This window comes from Littorina saxatilis, linkage group LG9 (genome assembly GCF_037325665.1).
Source record: "Littorina saxatilis isolate snail1 linkage group LG9, US_GU_Lsax_2.0, whole genome shotgun sequence".
Lineage (NCBI taxonomy): Eukaryota > Metazoa > Mollusca > Gastropoda > Littorinimorpha > Littorinidae > Littorina > Littorina saxatilis.
In genome coordinates this window covers 1981818-2002355 of record NC_090253.1, presented here as the reverse complement: position 1 = coordinate 2002355, position 20538 = coordinate 1981818, and the positions used below count along the sequence as shown (strand labels likewise).

The following is a 20538-nucleotide window of genomic DNA, read 5'->3' as shown; positions in this document are numbered from 1 at the left end:
CTTGGTATTATGTCAATTCTTTTTGCATTTTAGTCAGATATGATAAAACAAAAATGTCAATCTAGATCAGGCTTAGACGCAGAAAGACTTGTATTTTGGCAACATGACTGATGAGCGACTCAGTGACTCGTAGCGAGAGATGCCGTTCTTATAGACCTGTGTAACGAGATTCTGTCGAAGTAATTCGATGTTAACCCTGCAAACGTTTGTATTGCCGCAATTAAAACACATTTATTTTGTTGGTAGCTGTTTGTGTCACGATTTAGTGACATGGATCGAGAAAGTGTCACTCTGTGGGGTGCCTTCTCTTGGTCAATTGCGATAGAAAGCGCCTGTGCTTTCTGTCAACGGCTGGGTTTTAGCTGACCGAGCAATAGCCGAACACGGGTATTTCGTGTCGCACGGATTTCACGTGGGTGATTTCTGCTGTCGGGGCAAAACTGGTGATAGCTGAACTTGGAATGTGACAAGGTGAGTCACGTGATTTTGTCAAGGTTGTCTGTGTGAGACATTTTAACTGCACACTCGAAACTCAGCAGCGAGAGAGAAGCGTCGGTATCTAAATTCTCCTACAAGTTTGATGGTTTTCAACACGTTTAAATACTTCACCGTATATCAACGTGCCATGCTGCTTGCCAGTGGGGCTTAAAAGGAACTACACGGACAGACCACCTTCTCCCTGTATACATGCTGGCTGACAGTCGGGGCGTCAAGGTTTCTCCGCTGTGCGTTTTCACCGCATTAAGGTTTCAGCGCGAGAGGAGGATGGCGGTATTTCTGTGACGAACAGAAGTCATTCAAAAGGAAGCGGATTCGCTTAAAAGAGAGAGCTACCTACGTAAGGCTGTTGAGGTAATAAATCATTATTTAACGCTGTTGACGAGTCTGTGTTTGTGGAATGAAATACTCTCTGTCACAAAGATGTGAGTAGCATATTTGTGAGGTGAAACCACGTCGTGTTTTTAACCTCCCTAAATAGTGAAGGGCGATGCGTAGCTGACCGGAGAGGCGTTATCACGGGTTTTGTGCGTTGCACGAGAAAACCATAGCTTGAGATGAGCTGTGTTTTGAGACATGTAGCTGGTCTGGGGTAAATAACGTCACAGCGTTTGAGATTTTCAACCGGGAAGGTTGTCGGCGCGTGTCAGACTTGATCTGGGAACAAGTACTCTTTCAAGAGACGGGTCTCTTAAGGTAAATGATTTACTATGTTGTATATTATTGACGTTGGAATACATAGCTGGAGTGTAAAGGTTAGTGTATACAAAGTGCACCAAATATTAGGGTGAAGCTTTGAGAGAATTCTTGATGTAATTGTATCACGGTTTTTCATGGGGAATTTCTTGAACATAAATGTTACGCATTTATGTTATGTTTAAGACGGTGATGCTTTGTATGGCAGTGTTATTCATAGATTAAGCATTAGTTTGGATATTGAGTGTGGACGGAATGTGAACGTAGAATGAACGAGAATGTATGAGTTGGTACATGAACGTTTGGAAGAAGAGATGGTTTTAGAGAATGTTGTATTAAGACTTGGTTAAATTCTTTAGGAGTTTCCATGAGGGTTTTCCATGGCGTGTACGAGGGAGGGACCTTACACGGAGAAGCGCGGGACGATGGTGGCGAGCAAGGGACCACATCGGCGCAGATGACTAGACGAGGGGAGTCTTCATCGATACCGGTCGTAGCTGACGACGGTTGCTTTCGCTAATGGCGGAAGGGTTTCTCGGGGAGAAACGTGAAAGGTGTGTGTTGGCATCTACAGTGAGAGTTTTTGAGAATTCATTATTCTACGAGGATTCAGCGACACAAGGAAGTGAAACTGGCGACATGCAGTGAGCCGTGATTCGAACTCGTGAGTGTCTGTCAGTACCTTCTAGTGTGCGTTAATCTATATTTGAGGAAGTTTCTTTATAATATGTATTTACATGCATTGGGTGAAAGCTAAAAGATTGTGTGAACTGTGTGTCGAAAAGTTGATTCGCATTGATGTATTTGAAGTGAAGAATGAAGTGTTTGGTGTGAAAAGGGAAGAGACAGTGCAATAGGGCAGAACACGTACATATGAAAGCAATTTCATTTATTTCACATGCAAACCACTTTATGACACTGTTGTTCTTTCCAAATAGCGCATAATTTGCTCTTTGTGACACTAAAATACTTTTTTTTTTTTATTCTCTTTTTGTACAGTTTTTTTTTTTACATGAATATGCTGTACATTACAGGACATCACCTAACCGAAAGGACAGAATCATATAACAGAAAAGCACATTTGGACAATTACAACATACATGGGGTGGGAAGATGGAATAAAATACTAATCTGTATATGGTTTTTGCAGATATAGAGAGAAGGAAGGAAAATAGCTGATTTGTTGTTGTAAAAGTCCATTTGTGCAGGCCCACGTGCTCGATGAAATATGTCAGGGTGACATGTTTAAAGGTGGTGTGTGAGGAGTAGCATGACATGTTTAGTGCACCGATGCTTTTTGTTGCAGCCTTCTGTTGCTGGCTGTTTCCGAGTGCCTACGTACATCTACTACGTGCTACGCTGAGCGGGATGCTGTAACCAGGTCGTCCGCGGCATTCGTGTAACCTGCTAACCTGCTGTACTGGTGATTTGCTGTCGCTGTCGCCGTCCTACCAGCTACAACTCTACTTTTTTCTGGTAGACTACGGGAGGACCTTCAGCGACTGAGTGAGGCGCCTGATGTCTCCACTGTTCCCTGCTTCGTTGCCACGCTAACCGGCACTACATTCAACTGAGCAGTTGTGGAGACTACAGACTAATCACGGGCCGCCCACTCAATGGCAAAAAGCTAAGTTGCACCATGTCTTTCGCACCCTTCTTACCACCAAGTCATCTGTATTAATGATTATACTCAGTGTGTGACACCTGCATATAACCAGCACTTTAAGGCAGACAGCTATATTTCCTAACTATACACGGGATCAGCGTGTTATTATTATTTTCTACTTTAACTGGCATTTTTGTCAGTGACCACTTGTTTTTACGTTTTTAACGTAAAAAGAACATCTTTTGGAGTGAAGTCTCGAGGGAGGTGGCGTGATATTACATAAACAGGCGTCTGGAACTTATACTTTTGTTGATTCTATCTATTTGTATGACTGCGAGAGTGGATCGTGGTGTGGTTAGTTAGTTAGAAGTAACTAACCGTTCATAATCACCTTTTTGTGATATTGAAACGTGACAGTTTGTTTCCTTGTGGATGTGGTATGTGCAATTAAACGGGTACGGACACACGTTTTACACATGGGTTACACGAGTTGCAAAGTATTTGAAACGACGGTATTACTGTATATATAAGACTTATTACCAGCCTGCCTCATGCGTGCAGACTCAGTGCAACGTGACGAGCAATTTTTGTTTTTGAAATGAGACTCAGTGCAGTGGTTCGATTGCCATAGCTTAGCAGACGACATAAATCCCGCTCAGCAAATTAACATGTTGGGCAAATGTGAACGATAAAACAATGGGGATATAATACGTGTAGGGTTCAGAGCATTCTTACCGTTCATATTTAGTACCAGACTCCCCGATGAGTGAAGATACCACACGAGAAACATGCCACATTTATTTTGAAAATGTGCTTACCGTCGACCTTGGCAAGGGGCAACACTCTGCACAGTCAATCTGTTGAAGCTCGATGAAGGTTTCGAATCGCAAATATAAACTAAGTGCACAGTCCTTTCTCCGAGTTTAAATGAGGTCTCCATGAAAGATCATCACCTTTTAGCTTAACGCTACACTGGAATTTACCAACAGAAATTAAAACAAGAGTTTGCGTGTGACGAAAGCACGACACACTTGAGACAGCCCACACAAAAGTAGATCTGACACAAACCTGACCACACAGTTACGCCTATCCAAATGCGCGTTGCAAAATGTGCGTTTTGAATCTTCTTTTTTCTCTGGCGGAACTGACAATATCGTTATTGAAACAATCCCTGTGCACCAAGGGATTTATAGAGCAAATCTCGAAAATAATTATTGAACTCAGCGCTATGCGCTTCGTTCAATAATGAATTTTCTCGATTTGCTCTAAAAATCCCTTAGTGCACTGGGATGTCTCAATATCTTAAATAATAATAATAATTGTCAGTAAGTACTGGTGTCACATGACTGATGTGAACCAGTTGATTGGCTAATGGCGATGCGCTTAAATCTGTTAGCGCACTCTTGGAGTGCGCTAACTTTTCCACAGACCGTATTCTTACGCCCTTTGCCAAAGCGAGACTGTACTCTCATCCTCAGAATTAATTAATGACATGTAGCTCATATTCTCCACTTTACCAAAAAATAACCATAAATTTCCTGCGGCTCAAAGCAGAAGTGTTTTTTTCTGACAGATCACAGGCGCCTGTGCCACAGTAAATCCCACTGATCTAAAAATAGAAGCGGCTGTGTCTCTTCCACAATGGTCTCTTCTCGTTTTGACTTGCAAAGATTCTTCTCATATGCCGTGTTAGTGGCATGTAGCTTATTAACCACATTACCAAATGATGAGTTAGTATAAAATTCCCAGCGGCAAACAGAAAACACAAGTGTTATTCCGATAACGTACCAGCTAGACCAGCATTTGGATGTCGACTTTCTTTCTTTTCTTTATTTGGTGTTTAACGTCGTTTTCAACCACGAAGGTTATATCGCGACGAGGATGTCGACTCTGTTATAGTAGACTACACTGAAATACGCCTGCATCAGTTCAGCAAATGAATGGTTTCCGAATTATTATTTCAAGGCAACAACAATCGTAATCGAAAACGTGTAGGGTTAAGAACGTTCTTACCATGTATAAAACGTATTACTAGCCTGCCTCATGCGTGCAGACGAGCAATTTTTGTTTTTAAAATGAGACTGCAGTGCAGTGGTTCAATTGCCCTAGCCGCCTAGCAGACGACATAAACCCCGCAGCAAATTAACATGTTGGGCGAATGTGAAACGATGGGGATATAATACGTATGGAGTTCAGAGCATTCTTACCGTTCATATATAGTACCAGACTCCCCGATGAGTCTTTCTTTCTTTATTTGGTGTTTAACGTCGTTTTCAACCACGTCTCCGATGAGTGAAGATACAACACGAGAAACATACCACATTTACTTTGAAAATGTGCTAACCGAGGCCTTGGAGTCAATTCAAGGGGCAACACTTTGCACAGTCAATCTGTTGAAGCTCGATGAAGGTTTAGAATCGCAAATAACTAAGAGCACAGTCCTTTCTCCGAGTTTAAATGAGGTCTCTATGAAAGATCATCTCTTTTTAGCTTAGCGCTACTCTGGAATTTACCAACAGAAATTAAAACAAGAGTTAGCGTGTGACGAAAGCACGACACACTTGAGACAGCCCACACAAAAGTAGATCTGACACAAACCTGACCACACAGTTACGCCTATCCAAATGCGCGTAGCAAAATGTGCGTTTTGAATCTTCTTTTTTCTCTGGCGGTACTGACAATATCGTTATTGAAACAATCCCAGTGCACTAAGGGATTTATAGAGCAAATCTCCAAAATAATTATTGAACTCAGCGCTATGCGCTTCGTTCAATAATGAATTTTCTCGATTTGCTTTATAAATCCCTTAGTGCACTGGGATGTCTCAATAACTTAAATAATAATAATAATAATAATAATAAAAGGTTAAACAAAAGTGTTGATATCGCTTTGCGCGACGTGCTTTTTCGGTATTCACGCACCTTTGTTTAGCTGGCGAGATGTGACGTGAACTGACCGGTGGACTGTGACCGTCTCGATACCCTCGGCCGCTTCTCGCCTCCGTCTCCTCCCTGGGCCAACAGCATCTGCCGGGGGTGCCGGGGGTGCCGGGGGTGCCGGAGGTGCCGGGGGTGCCGGAGGTGCCGGGGGTGCCCGGGTTGCCGGGGGTGCCGGAGGTGCTGGGGGTGTCGTCACTCTTTCTTCAGGCTCGGCATCCGCTGACTGGCGAGTTGCGTTACTCACGGGAGATGAGCAGTTCTGAGTAATAGTCATCATAGATGTATACTCCTCTCCATCATAAACACGGATTTTGTCGTCATAAAAGCGAAAGTGTGTGTGTGTGTGTGTGTGTGTGTGTGTGTGTGTGTGTGTGTGTGTGTGTGTGTGTGTGTGTGTGTATGTGTGTGTGTGTGTGTGAGTGTGTGTGTGTATGGTTGTATGTGTGTGTGTGTGCGTGTGCGTGCGTGTGTGTGTGTGTGTGTGTTTGTGTTTTTGTGTGTGACTGTGTGTGTGTGTGCGCGTATGTGTACGTGTGTGCGCGCGAGTGTTTGTGTGTGTGTGAGCGTATGTGCGCGCGTTTGTGTGTGCACACGCGCGCGGGCGTGTGTGTGTGTGTGTGTGTTCGTATACGTGCGTGTGATCATGCGAGCGTGTGTGCGTGTGAGCTTCAGACTGCTTGTCCAACGGTCCGTTGGTCAGTGGTCCGTCTGACGCATTTTGAAAGTGTTCATTAGGTAGTGGCAAGCAATCATTTTAATCAACGGACACCATCTCACTCACATAAGCACAAGGGTCGGTGTTATCTGAAGGACAGAGCAAGCCATCATTTTAATTAACGGACACCATCTCTCTCACATAAGCACAAGGGTCTGTGTTATCTGAAGGACAGAGCAATCCATCATTTTAATTAACGGACACCATCTCACTCACGTAAGCACAAGGGTCGGTGTTATCTGAAGGACAGAGCAAGCAATCATTTTAATCAACGGACACCATCTCACTCACATAAGCACAAGGGTCGGTGTTATCTGAAGGACAGAGCAAGCCATCATTTTAATTAACGGACACCATCTCACTCACATAAGCACAAGGGTCGGTGTTATCTGAAGGACAGAGCAAGCCATCATTTTAATTAACGGACACCATCTCACTCACATAAGCACAAGGGTCGGTGTTATCTGAAGGACAGAGCAAGCAATCATTTTAATTAACGGACACCATCTCACTCACATAAGCACAAGGGTCGGTGTTATCTGAAGGACAGAGCAAGCCATCATTTTAATTAACGGACACCATCTCACTCACATAAGCACAAGGGTCGGTGTTATCTGAAGGACAGAGCAAGCCATCATTTTAATTAACGGACACCATCTCACTCACATAAGCACAAGGGTCGGTGTTATCTGAAGGACAGAGCAAGCCATCATTTTAATTAACGGACACCATCTCACTCACATAAGCACAAGGGTCGGTGTTATCTGAAGGACAGAGCAAGCCATCATTTTAATTAACGGACACCATCTCTCTCACATAAGCACAAGGGTCTGTGTTATCTGAAGGACAGAGCAATCCATCATTTTAATTAACGGACACCATCTCACTCACATAAGCACAAGGGTCGGTGTTATCTGAAGGACAGAGCACGACGTCACAGGAGAGGACGAGTTGGTTGGAATTGCCAGTTCTGCCTTTCACGAACATGAAACTGGTGAGGGTCAGAACGCTTTGATGAGAGAAGTAACTTTGAGGAAAGGTATACAAGGGTCCGTCTAACTGAAGAGGTTCCACCACGCTGTCAGTTGCTCGACACCTGAATAGGGAAAAAATCCAAGCAAATAAATGGAGTGAATGTTGATTGTACCTTATAGCTTAAAGGGCAACAACTCTTGCATTACTGTTGCACGTAAGGGGAATCACTCTGCTGGAATACAAATGGCTGAAAGTTACAGTGTGTTCCACGTGTCTTCTTTCCTGACTTGAATTGTCCTTTACTTCAATAAACTTGTGCGTGTAGTGCTTAATTTTAATCTTGTTGTTCGTTGATTTGTGTGTTTCCATGATAGGACCTTGAAGGCAAGGTTTGGATTCAGCAAAGCGTAGAGCTTCTAATTTAAATTAAACACTTGCTGATTATTTCGTGAAATACACTGTTTGTTAATATAACAAATACTCTTTTTCAGCGATGACCCGGTGGATTGATGTCAAACTTTAAGAATAATATGCACACAAAGAAGCTGCATTTCAAGTCAAATTAGCCTACGTGAGCATTTAACACATTTATTTAAATGTGCCACTTCAGCTCAGAAATATTTTTAAAACTTTTCACATTGTTGTAAACTGTCATCAAACACAGTAATTATTTTGCATGCAGACAGAAAAACTGTGTCGGATAACCTAGTAAAACGCCTTTTAAAGGCCTTGCAAAAGTTATCTAAAGACAACGGGAGTGATATGACTGATCCGCAAGATGTGACGCACAATATTGTTGGCACAGTTTCTATTATTGTATCAATCAATTTCAACAGAAAACAACACATAAGGAAAGGACAACTCTTACCCAGAATGATCGAGAAGTTGCAGGGAAGCATAGTCTTCATCCGTCTGGTTCGCCCTATTGCTTGCCACACAGTTTGTCAATAGCATCCGTGAAAATACTGCAAACACACACACACACACACACAGTCACACACACACTCACACACACACAAACACACACACACACATACATACACACGCACATACATACATACACACATACATACATACACACACACACACACACACACACACACACGCACTCAGTCACACATACACACACACACACACACACTCACACACACACACACATACACACTCATACACACACACACACACATACACACGGCACACACACACACACACACACACACACACACACACACACACACACACACACACAGATAAGAGTGAAACTTCCAAAACGTTTTAAATATACCGTAGATAACACGATGTCTTGTGAATTTTACACTCGACACGTCAAGAATTTGCTGTGCAGTAATTGAAACATATTAAACACATGTCATGAAAAGCTCGAAAATTCTTCATTACTAGGCTAATTGATTAAATAGACATAAATACTGGCTGTCGGCAAACTATTCTGCAGTTTCGATTCTGTTAATCGACTTTTTATCAGTTATGGCAATCATCCATAATACTTGCTGGCAAAACGAGTGAGAATTTAGGTACTCTTCTTCTTCTTCTTCTTTTATGGGCTGAAACTCCCACGTTCACTCATGTTTTTGCACGAGTGGATTTGTACGTGTATGGCCGTTTTTACCCCGGCATTTAAGCAGCATACGCCGATTTCGGGGGAAGCATGCTGGGTATTTTCGTGAATTTATAACCCACCGAACCCTGACATAGATTACAGGATCTTTCCGTGCGCACTTGGTCTTGTGCGTGTGTGTACACACGAAGGAGGATAAGGCACTAGTATGTCTGAAACGCACCACTAGTATGGTAATTAGCTAAATCAAATAAAGCAATGAGTTTTTTCAGCTAAAACCACCCTGCAAACTTGCCCAGGTCATCATCGTCATCGTCGTTGTCCTCCTCTTCATCATCATCAATACCATCATCATCAATCATCATCATCATCATCATCATCATCATCATCATCATCATCATCATCATCGCAGCAGCAGCATCTTTTAATCAATGTATCCAAGCATGCATTAAACCAATGCTTTTTTTCATCCGACCATCCATTTATCAACCCTATTCTGATAATCATCGGTCCATGCTATCGCTCTGGTCTCTCTGACAGGATGAATAATTACTACGCGCATTAAAGGGAAATCTCATCCTGAACTCAGGTCAAAAATGAGTTACTTCCCTTTGGGTCTCATTCTATCCCTGACATGATGCCTTGGTTTTCTTTCTGTGGGTAAGAAATCGATTTTTTTACATATTTAGATCTTTTCGTAATGTGTTATGGATATAAGCAGATTCGCGATCGTCGATAATGATTTTTCATGGTGTTGTGTAATTTTTAATTTACAAAGGAATTGATATGTAAGACAGTTTCAAGCGAGAGTGATGCAACCATATATCACGGTCTCCTTCCGACAGCAGTCTCAAAATTTCGACTTGTTTTGACCTTAGAACGATGTCTTTATTATAACTGTGAAGAACAGAACGGAGATCACTGACAAAGTCGGCCAATCTGCAATCGTTTTTGTCTCGCGAACACTGATCTCAAATTTAGATCAGTGCTCGCGAAAAATATATGGGAGATAACTCTGTATTCTTGTTTTCATAGATTCGCGCAATAATTTAGCATGCTGTCAGAGAGAAACTGGCGATAGCCGTGGAGCGATGATTATCAGAATGAGGGAAATCTATCAAAACAAGAATACAGAGTTATCTCCCATATGTTTTTCGATAATGTTTCTGATAACAGACGAAAGACGAACGTGATTGTAGAATGGCCGACTTCGACAGTGATCTCCGTTCTGTTCTTCACAGTTATTATAAAGACATCGTTCTGAGGTCAAAACAAGTCGAAATTTTGAGACTGCTGTGGGAAGGAGATCGTGATATTGTTGCATCACTCCCAACTGGCTACGGAAAAAAGTATCGTCTGCTTCGTAGCCACAGTTGATTATCACGTGACACTTTTGCCATATTTAGAGTCGTTTGCACAGTAAATACATCCGCGAAAGATAGCTCGCTTGAAACTGTCTTACAGGGCCGGACTACCGGGGGGCTTATGGGGGTTGCGCAACCCCTCCCCCCCCCCCCCTCCATAGCCTAAACATTTACCTCACTTATTTAAAACATTTTTTATTATTGTTTATTTTATGCTGTTTCATGCAAGGAGCGACCATTTTCCTATCTCAGAATATGACCTCCCCATCAGCTTCGCCCCCTGACCCCGCCAGGGGGAACATCCTCCTGGACCACCACTGGCAACCCCCCCCCCCCTCCTCTTAGCCTAGTCCGGCCCTGTCTTACATGACAATTCCTTTCTAAATTTAAAAACAAGTCGCGTAAGGCGAAATTACTACATTTAGTCAAGCTGTGGAACTCACAGAATGAAACTGAACGTAGTCCGCCGCTAGTGCAAAAGGCAGTGAAATTGACGAGCCTGTTTGGCGCGGTAGTGGTTGCGCTGTGCTTCATAGCACGCTTTACTGTACCTCTCTTCGTTTTAACTTTCTGAGCGTGTTTTTAATCCAAACATATCATATCTATATGTTTTTGGAATCAGGAACCGACAAGGAATAAGATAAAAGTGTTTTTAAATTAAAGTGATTTCGAAAATTTAATTTTGATAATAATTTTTATATATTTAATTTTCAGAGCTTGTTTTTAATCCAAATATAACATATGTATATGTTTTTGGAATCAGCAAATGATGGAGAATAAGATGAACGTAAATTTGGATAGTTTTATAAAACTTTCAGATTTTTAATGACCAAAGTCATTAATTAAATGTTAAGCCACCAAGCTGAAATGCAATACCGAAGTCCGGGCTTTGTCGAACATTACTTGACCAAAATTTCAACCAATTTGGTTAAAAAATGAGGGCGTGACAGTGCCGCCTCAACTTTCACGAAAAGCCGGATATGACGTCATCAAAGACATTTATCAAAAAAATGAAAAAAACGTATGGGGATATCATAGTACCCAGGAACTCTCATGTCAAATTTCATAAAGATCGGTCCAGTAGTTTGGTCTGAATCGCTCTACACGCACGCACGCACACACACATACACACACACACACACATACACCACGACCCTCGTCTCGATTCCCCCCTCTATGTTAAAACATTTAGTCATAACTTGACTAAATGTAATGACACAACACAATGAATAGTAGTTATCGTTAGATGTGGCTGTGATATCCACATTTATCAGTCACAATGTCGAGACAGGAGGAATTATATCATATCGAGGTGTAAGCCGAGATCTGATATGTTTCCACCTTTTGAGACATTGTGACTGATAAATGTGGATATCACAGCCACATCTAACGATAACGAATTTATTATACGTTATTTGCGTGTTTGACCAAAATATGACATTTTACACAGATCGAGACAGTCATTGTTCTCCGAGACCGCGCTAGCGGTCGAGGTGAACAATGACTGTCGAGATCTGTGTAAAATGTCATATTTTCGTCAAACACGCAAATAACATTTATGTATCGATCGAATTCCTTTCAGGTACTTATGACTTTGTTGTTGTTTTGACGATTGAACGAGCACACACACACATGCATGCAATCCACATGTATGCAATCAAACACATAAGCTTCATATTTGGGCGTTTCAGGTTGACCGAAACTTCAAAGGAACTACAAAACACACGTCATGTACTCACTTTGTTGTTGTTTTGACATTGAACAGCACACACACATGCAATCAAACACATGACGGTTTTTTTTTTGAGTTCCTTTGAAGTTTCGGTCAACCTGAAAAGCCAAATTATAAAGTTTTGTCGGCCTCTGACGTCACATGACTCAAAGAAGGGAAATCCAATCTCCAATCGATACATTGCGTTTTGTTTTGGACAGTTTCATGCATCCTTTTTCAAAATAAACAAGACAGGCTCTTCCGTAAACCTCCCGTCGGTAGCTGCAAAGGAGTCTTCTTTGGGATCACCTCAAGGTCTCGGCCAACCAAGACTATGGCATACTCGTAGCAAAGCCGCCGAATGGTACCGTAAACCAAGAATAGTGACGCAAGAGAATAGAATGTCGTCTTTTGATTTGGAACGTGACGTGTTTCAGAACTTCTTCTCGACAACTCGGATGACGGGATGGTCGTTTTCACTGAACGATGGACATTGAAGTGATCAGAATTTCAGAGAATTGTCTTTTACTTTCACAGAACTGTCCCTGGTGAAAGACTTGCGATTATGTAACAATGCGCGAGTCGCAATGATCCAGGTAGGAGTTATGCACAGTGAATGTGACCTTTTCCAGTCTCTCCCTTTCATTCCCTCTGACTCTGTTCACTTCATCGAGTCGTCGGGTGATCTCAGGTCAGTTACGTTTTAATATCAGGGCTGGTGCGGTGTAAATCATTGTGCCTGCAGACACTTTTGCTTCTATCTTGCTAGGGGGTGAAATCTCTTTTAAATTGTAGTCAAAGTTATCCAGTTCTTACAAGTGTCTGCTGCTTGTGTCTCTTGTTATTTTTCTGCTAAATTGCCATTCAATCAATGCAACCCCCGTCGGTAAGACTTCAGATCCAATTTCTAGGACACATGACTGCGTACAAAAGATTGGGCATGCTTTTCTCTTTTTTGACGATTTCACGGTGTGGGAGACGTTCCATGCGTAAAATGCTCTGAGGCGGTAGTGATCCAGCTCTGAGGGGCCACTTTTTCGTAGTCGGCTTAGACCGATCACACCTGTAGGTGTCTAAGGCAGAGTTCCACTCTACGTGTTGGTTTGCAACGTTCACAAATGCATTGGGTATTACCAAATGTAGGCACATAAATGCTACAATAAATTTATATCGCAATAATTGATCATTTATGTCAAAAAGTGGAGATTTTTGTGCATTTTCGGGGTTATGCTCGATACAGACTAGCACAGACAATCAAAACCCTAATGGGGTGCTGGGCCAATGTAAAAGCAATGTTTTGGCGTCAAAACATTTTTCAGATTGCTTCTAGATTTCTCTCAAAATTAATTAACTCGTTTAATCGATGTGCCAGCTCTGAGCAAGAGCAAAATGGGCGGAGCTTAGTTTGTTTCAGCTCTGACGCAATTCGCAAAACGGACAATATAAGGCCCTTATAGAAGAAATATGTACTCCTGATGATAGAATAGCATATATTTAACACTTCCTATCAGTGGATGGCATCAAAGTGGTGAAATCTGCATGTTATGCGGCAAAAACGAAATGTTCCAGCTCTGAGGTGTTTGATCGGCAAAATGTTCTAGTTCTGAGCAAATGTTGAAATGTTCCGGCTCTGAGCATTTTTTATCGAATGCTCTGTAACTGAACATTATGACAGATGTAAACGAAACATCAACATAGAACATTTAATATCTTGCGTAATGAGGTATTCCTTGACTTTTAAGGTACTGCATTAGTGTTTTAGACTTAGAGTAATTTCCAATAACTCTTTGTAGTATGTTGCATCCTCTTAATTTGAAATATTTCGTTAACGCGTTCAGTACCAAATGTAAACATCTGCATGCAAAATGCATGCATAAGCAAATCCTCTTCAAGGTGGAGATAAATGAAGCTGTTACTGTGTTAGGTACTGCAGACACAGTTATTGGTTCGTGTCTATTTGTTTCTTGACCAGTACTCTTGATTTTGGTACCGTTTAGAATGATGCTTACTGTATTTAAATTGATCAAACACGTGGCAGTCGCCTATAAATGATGAAGTGTTTAGCTTTTCCCGACCAAGGTACATACTGTTACTTATTCGAACCTGGCAGTGAGGAGGGTATCACCGCAACAGTTGGTTTACATCATATATGTCACCGTGTATGTATATATGTGTAATTTTGATTCTCTACTAGAGGAAGTAGATATTAGCAAAATACATGTATCAATTATGGCCGCCAGTTGCATTTTATATTTTCAAATTATCTACTTACGCTAGCAGATAATCCAAACCATACATACGTACACGGGTACATTATGATGTAGATGAACTGTTGCAGTGATACCATCCTCACTGACAGGTTCCACATACCTTAATCGGAAAATTCATTATTGACTGTAACGTGTTTGATCCAGGTATAGCCTACACATTGAGCATGGTACCAAATGAAAGTGCAGGGACTTAGGAACGCAACGGGTAAGATTCAGCACCAAGACTGAGCATGACCGTAAAAGTCAACCTCCCCAAAGTTTGAACCGAATCCCTGCACCATCTTTCTATCATCTACACACCGTTTGTGCGATTTGTCAGAAATTGTCAACGTTCAACAACATTAGGTCTGGTTTTTGGCACTCATCTTTTTCTGTCTGAGAAAACTTTGCAACATCTGAACGTCAAGGCATGCAAAATTGATGACGTCACCACATGCCATCGTAGCTTAACAGACATCTGTATTATTATTGTTAGTGTGTTTGTATCCACCCATGAAATACAGAAACATCTCATATAAGAGTTTATAACCATAGGTCCAAGATTTTTTCACATCAGGTGTGTACCTCATAGTTAATTTGAACTCCAGATTATGCCATCGTACAGTATCAAGGAAGAGTTTGAAAGAAATGATGTCAAGTGCAAATGAATCGCAGTAGTTATTTCTCAAAAACTTGACACACGCATCAGCATCACTTTTTGTTTTAAAATCGAAAGCTCTTTGATAGGATACTAACCAACTCTTCAATCAAATCATTTTGTTCTGTATGTAGAGAACATGGTTGTGGACCATGCAGTTTCAGATGTAGATTTGTTTCCTGGTTATGCAACCCTTTATAGCATCAAAATACACATGTTCTACCCTTCCGTCTGGTTTCACTTGATAATCAAAAAGTTGTTGGCTTCATTTTGACAAAGGAAAGGGCTGTACACTTCAAAAGTTTCTCCTTGGTGTTCTTTTTGACAATGTAAGGACAATGTAAGTATGCATTAATGATGCTGTCATCTCGTTTCGTGCTGTTTCCACATCTCACATATTCCATATTCCATTACTTGCATTTAGCTCAAATTTTTTTTTTTTTAAAAGAAACCATATCATTTTAACTTCATATAGATGAGACAACATACAATCAAAAAGGTAATGGGAAATAAAAAAAATTAAAAAATGGACCCAAAATGTAAGCTGACCTATCAGCAACTTTTTTGAACTCAATATTTCTTTATCACTTTCTTTATTCGTTTTTTGGTTTTTAAACATTTGCTTTAAATGCAGAATGGGATACACCCGGTCACATTTGCTCAGAGCCGGAACATTTTCAACATTTGCTCAGAGCTAGAACATTTCGTTTTTGCCGCATAACATGCAGATTTCACCACTTTGATGCCATCCACTGATAGGAAGTGTTAAATATATGCTATTCTATCATCAGGAGTACATATTTCATCTATAAGGGCCTTATATTGTCCGTTTTGCGAATTGCGTCAGAGCTGGAACAAACTAAGCTCCGCCCATTTCGCTCTTGCTCAGAGCTGGATCATCGATTAAACGAGTTAATTAATTTTGAGAGAAATCTAGGAGCAATCTGAAACTTGTTTTGACGCCAAAACATTGTTTTAGCATTGCTTCAGCTCCCCATTAGGGTGTGGATGGTCTGTGTTAGTCTGTATCGAGCACAACCACGAAAATGCACAAAAATCTCCACTTTTTGACAGAAATGATCAATTCTTGCGATATCTATTCATTGTAGCACCTATTTGCCTACTTGTGATAATACCCAATGCATTTATGAACGTTACAAACCAAAACGTATAGTGGAACACTGCCTTCGACACCTACCGTGGCGAGAGATCTGAGCCGACTGCGAAAAAGTGGCCCCTCAGAGCTGGATCACTACCGCCTCAGAGCTTTTTACGCATGGAACGTCTCCCACACCGTGGATTTGCCTGTTCGCTTGTTGGGTAATCTTGAACTTTAGCGTGTACTCAATTCTTCATCAAAGAATGTTTATGGGAAATATCTCGCTCCACTGTTATTGAAGTGACCGACTAAAGATGGCGCCCATAAGTGATGTAGAGGTTACATGCCGAGTTTCAGTGATTATTAAAAATAATGGTCGAAGTTAGCGGATCATGAAAAATGCGAGCTTCAGCGAACACATTACGAAAAGCTCTAAATATGTAAAAAAAAAAAATTGATTTCCTCTCCAGAGAAGAAAAACAAAGGCATCCTGTCAGGGATAAATGAGACCCGAAGGGAAGTAACTCATTTTGACCCGAGTTCAGGATCAATGCCTCGATCACTTACTTGAATTATGGAGTACTCTGACGTACAGTTTGAGGAGGGTCCCAACAGTCACCTCTTGATTTGCCGGCAGTACCTCGCCATTGCCGTCCGGGTCGAAGGCAAGAACACCAAAGCGGTAAAACTCAGAAAATCTCCCTTCAGCCGAGCTCTCACTTTGTGCAAGGTTTATGCTGTTAAAAAGCAAAGCCGTGGAAAAGTATTCAAATTACTCATTCTGCTAGTGCATCCGCCAGCACCACCGGTGGGGTTAAATGGTGGAGATTATGTTTTTCAGACTTCTCTCACATTTGCTTAGATTCATTTTCAACCTGATACATATATATTTGTATGCACAAAAAAAGTCTTGTCATCCTGTGGTGGGTTTTTTTTTTTTTTTTTTTAAATAGAACCAGAATTTGGGGGGGGGGAGTTAAATAAACCAAAACATCTCAGACACTGTTATAATGTTAAACCAAAAGTGTCCATGCAACAATACTTTCGCTATAAATCGGGTACATGATTGTATCACGTGCAATAGAAATATTTGTGTGGTCGCGAAGATTCTTTATCTCCAGCTTCCTCTACCTAACCAACCTTTTAAGGGGTGTGATTTAATTCCTTCTATTGTCTGAGGGTGTGATTGTTTTTGTCTTGAACCATATGATTTTTTTTAAACTTTGGCAGACAATAGTTCAGTTTAACTGATTTGTGCTTGTTTTGAGAAAGGCAGTAAAATGACAGACAGAGAGAGAAAGACTGGAAGGACAGACAGATAGACCGAATGAGAGACAGACACACACACGCACGCACGCAAGCAAGCACGAAAACACGCAAGCACAAAAGGTACCGCAATCACGCACGCACGCACGCACGCGCGCACGCACGCGCGCACGCACGCACGCACAGACGAAATAAGTTGGGGTAGGCTTCCATTTATATTAAACAGAACATGGAGTACTATGTGACATAATACGGGTACAAAAACGGGAATGACAGAACAAGATGGAGAGAAGACAACTTTGAACGTCTCTCAATCGCTTGTCAAATTTATCAAATAAGACAGAATAGAGAGCAGAGAAAAAAACTGGAAGATGATGGCGAGCAAAAGAACTTATACCGTAAGGTATTCTCGTGTTACGGTTTTATTTTTTCCCGTAAAATCATGTAAAACTAGGTAGAAGATGTACGAAAAACACGAAAAGAAAAAAAAAAAAAAAAAAAAAAAACAATACTTTCGCTGATTGTTTTTCCTTTTTTTTAATTCAAGTTTGCTTTGATTACATAACAGAACATTGATACGTGTGGCTCAAATCATAACCTAAGTAAGTCTGTTATGAAGATGTTACCCTCGTGGCTTTGCGTTCCTCAAGTTTGTAACGAAGTTGACTTCTTTCACTTTCAACCTGATACATATGTATTTGTATGCAAAAAAAGAAGTCTTGTCATCCTATGGTGTTTTTTTAATTTTTGTTTAAATAGAACAAGAATTTTGGGGGGAAAAGTTAAATAAACCAAAACATCTCAGACACAGTTAAAATGAAGTATGCACTGCCTCCAGCCGCCAACCACTACGGACAAACAAACGTATGAACGACAGCTATCAGCTTTATGTCTTACTCGCCCAGAACCATTGATTTTCCTTGGATAATATGCCTGTATGTCTTACTCACTCTGATTCATTGAGTCTCCTTGGATAATATGCCTGTATCATCTTACTCACTCTAATTCATTAGGTCTCTTTGGGTAATATGCCTGTATGTCTTACTCACTCTGATTCATTGAGTCTCCTTGGATAATATGCATGTATGTCTTACTCACTCTGATTCATTGAGTCTCCTTGGATAATATGCCTGTATCATCTTACTCACTCTAATTCATTAGGTCTCTTTGGGTAATATGCCTGTATGTCTTACTCACTCTGATTCATTGAGTCTCCTTGGATAATATGCCTGTATGTCTTACTCACTCTGATTCATTGAGTCTCCTTTGATAATATGCCTGTGTGTCTTACTCACTGATTCATTGAATCTCCTTGGATAATATGCCTGTATGTCTTACTCACTCTGATACATTGAATCTCCTTGGATAATATGCCTGTATGTCTTACTCACTCTGATTCATTGAATATTTGTTTGTTTGTTTGTTTGTTTGTTTGTCTGTTTGCTTAACGCCCGGCCGACCACGAAGGGCCATATCAGGGCGGTGCTGCTTTGACGTATAACGTGCGCCACACACAAGACAGAAGTCGCAGCACAGGCTTCATGTCTCACCCAGTCACATTATTCTGACACCGGACCAACCAGTCCTAGCAATAACCCCATAATGCCAGACGCCAGGCGGAGCAGCCACTAGATTGCCAATTAAGTCTTAGGTATGACCCGGCCGAGGTTCGAACCCACGACCTCCCGATCACGGGGCGGACGCCTTACCACTAGGCCAACCGTGCCGGTCATTCATTGAATATCCTTGGATGATATGGCTGTATGTCTTACTCACTCTCCTGATTCATTGGGTCTCCTTGGATAATATGCCTGTATGTCTCGCTCGCTCTGAGCCATTTAAGTCTCCTTGAATACTAAGAATGTTTGTCATCATTTTCACGAGTTTTCATTCACAAGCACCTGGGAAATAAATCTCATGTTCCCCGGGGAATAAATCCCCGGTTACCATAGTTGCAGGAAGCCCTATTACATGGATAATCAAAACCAAACCCAATAGAAACGCTCGAGGATTCTTCGGCTCTTTTCATTGGCGTTTCCCCAGACCTAAACAGACGACACTGCTTCGCCAAGTTCCAAATACGAACTGGCAAACTGGCAAATGTAAACAAAAAACAAAACTACCTCATCAAAGGTCATACATTTATGCTTTATCGCAAACAAATGAAACCTATCGATATGTGTTATCTTCTCACAAAGTCATGGAGTGCGTGTATCTCTGTTTGGAGAAACACGAACGTCAAGTTTAAGTCAAACCAATTGACCCCTGACACACACATTTTGACCCGTGCACAAGACGTTGTATCGATAAACTAAGCGCAAATAAAAAAATAATAATAAAAAAGCAAAGAACATAGCAACAAGAAATGAAGACATCTGACAAAGCCGAGCAAGCAGAATGACAAGTCAAATGAAAACAGAGAGGCAATGAGAAACAAGATCGCGATTATCTTTCCTTCGCGGCACGACGCAAATCGTTTGTGTCCTTTGACCCAATTCGTGCAGTGCTGCACGATGCAAATCTTCTGTGACCTTTGACTCAACGTAGCTTCAATATTCGATTACTAATATTTACCACTGAAAACCGAGGGGTGGAATACCGAGAGGGGCAGGGTGGTAGGGCGATGGTGAAATGTAATGAAGAGACACGTGTAGCAATAAGAGAAAACCGATTCTGCAATAACACAAACAAGAACAAAAAACCCAACACTGACCTATATGAATATTTAATCAATAATATGATCGTCTGCGTTGCAGGTGTGCAAGTGAAGGGTTGGGGGGGGGGGTAACTTGATCATTAATTTGTGTGTGTCAGTGTTTGTGTTCATGGACTGATTGTGAGGGAGGGGGAGGGTGGGGTGGGGTGTGTTTCAGGTTTTGGTGTGGGTATGAAACGAGCAAAACAATACCCACACCACAAAATCTTGGAGGCAAAAAACACTCGCAGTCGCATCATTTTGTCCGCACAATATTATATGCACCAACAACCGGAAAGAAAGGTGACAATGGAAAAAGACTCATCTTTGCTTCCTGCGATTCCTTGCCCCCGACTCGAACGTCGCACGATAATCCACATAACAGATCTGTTGTGAGATGGTCAACGCTGACTGTGCAAGCAAATCACATCGTTTGAAATACGACAATCCCATCGCTCGAATGCAACATGTGGGCACTATCGTCTCAAAGG

At 41.4% G+C, this 20538-nt stretch overlaps 1 protein-coding gene across 2 annotated transcripts in view; it reads right to left on the bottom strand.

Moving 5' to 3' along the window:
* Positions 1-20538, bottom strand: part of LOC138977338 (uncharacterized) — a 54140-nt gene that overhangs the window by 2577 nt on the left and 31025 nt on the right. For both annotated transcript variants that reach the window (XM_070350241.1, XM_070350242.1), the window contains 4 exons: positions 16654-16823; positions 8298-8394; positions 7346-7550; positions 5722-5998 (listed from right to left, as the gene is read on the bottom strand). In XM_070350241.1, coding sequence (XP_070206342.1) covers positions 5722-5998; positions 7346-7550; positions 8298-8394; positions 16654-16823 — 749 coding nt within the window. The remainder of the gene's footprint in view (positions 1-5721; positions 5999-7345; positions 7551-8297; positions 8395-16653; positions 16824-20538) is intronic.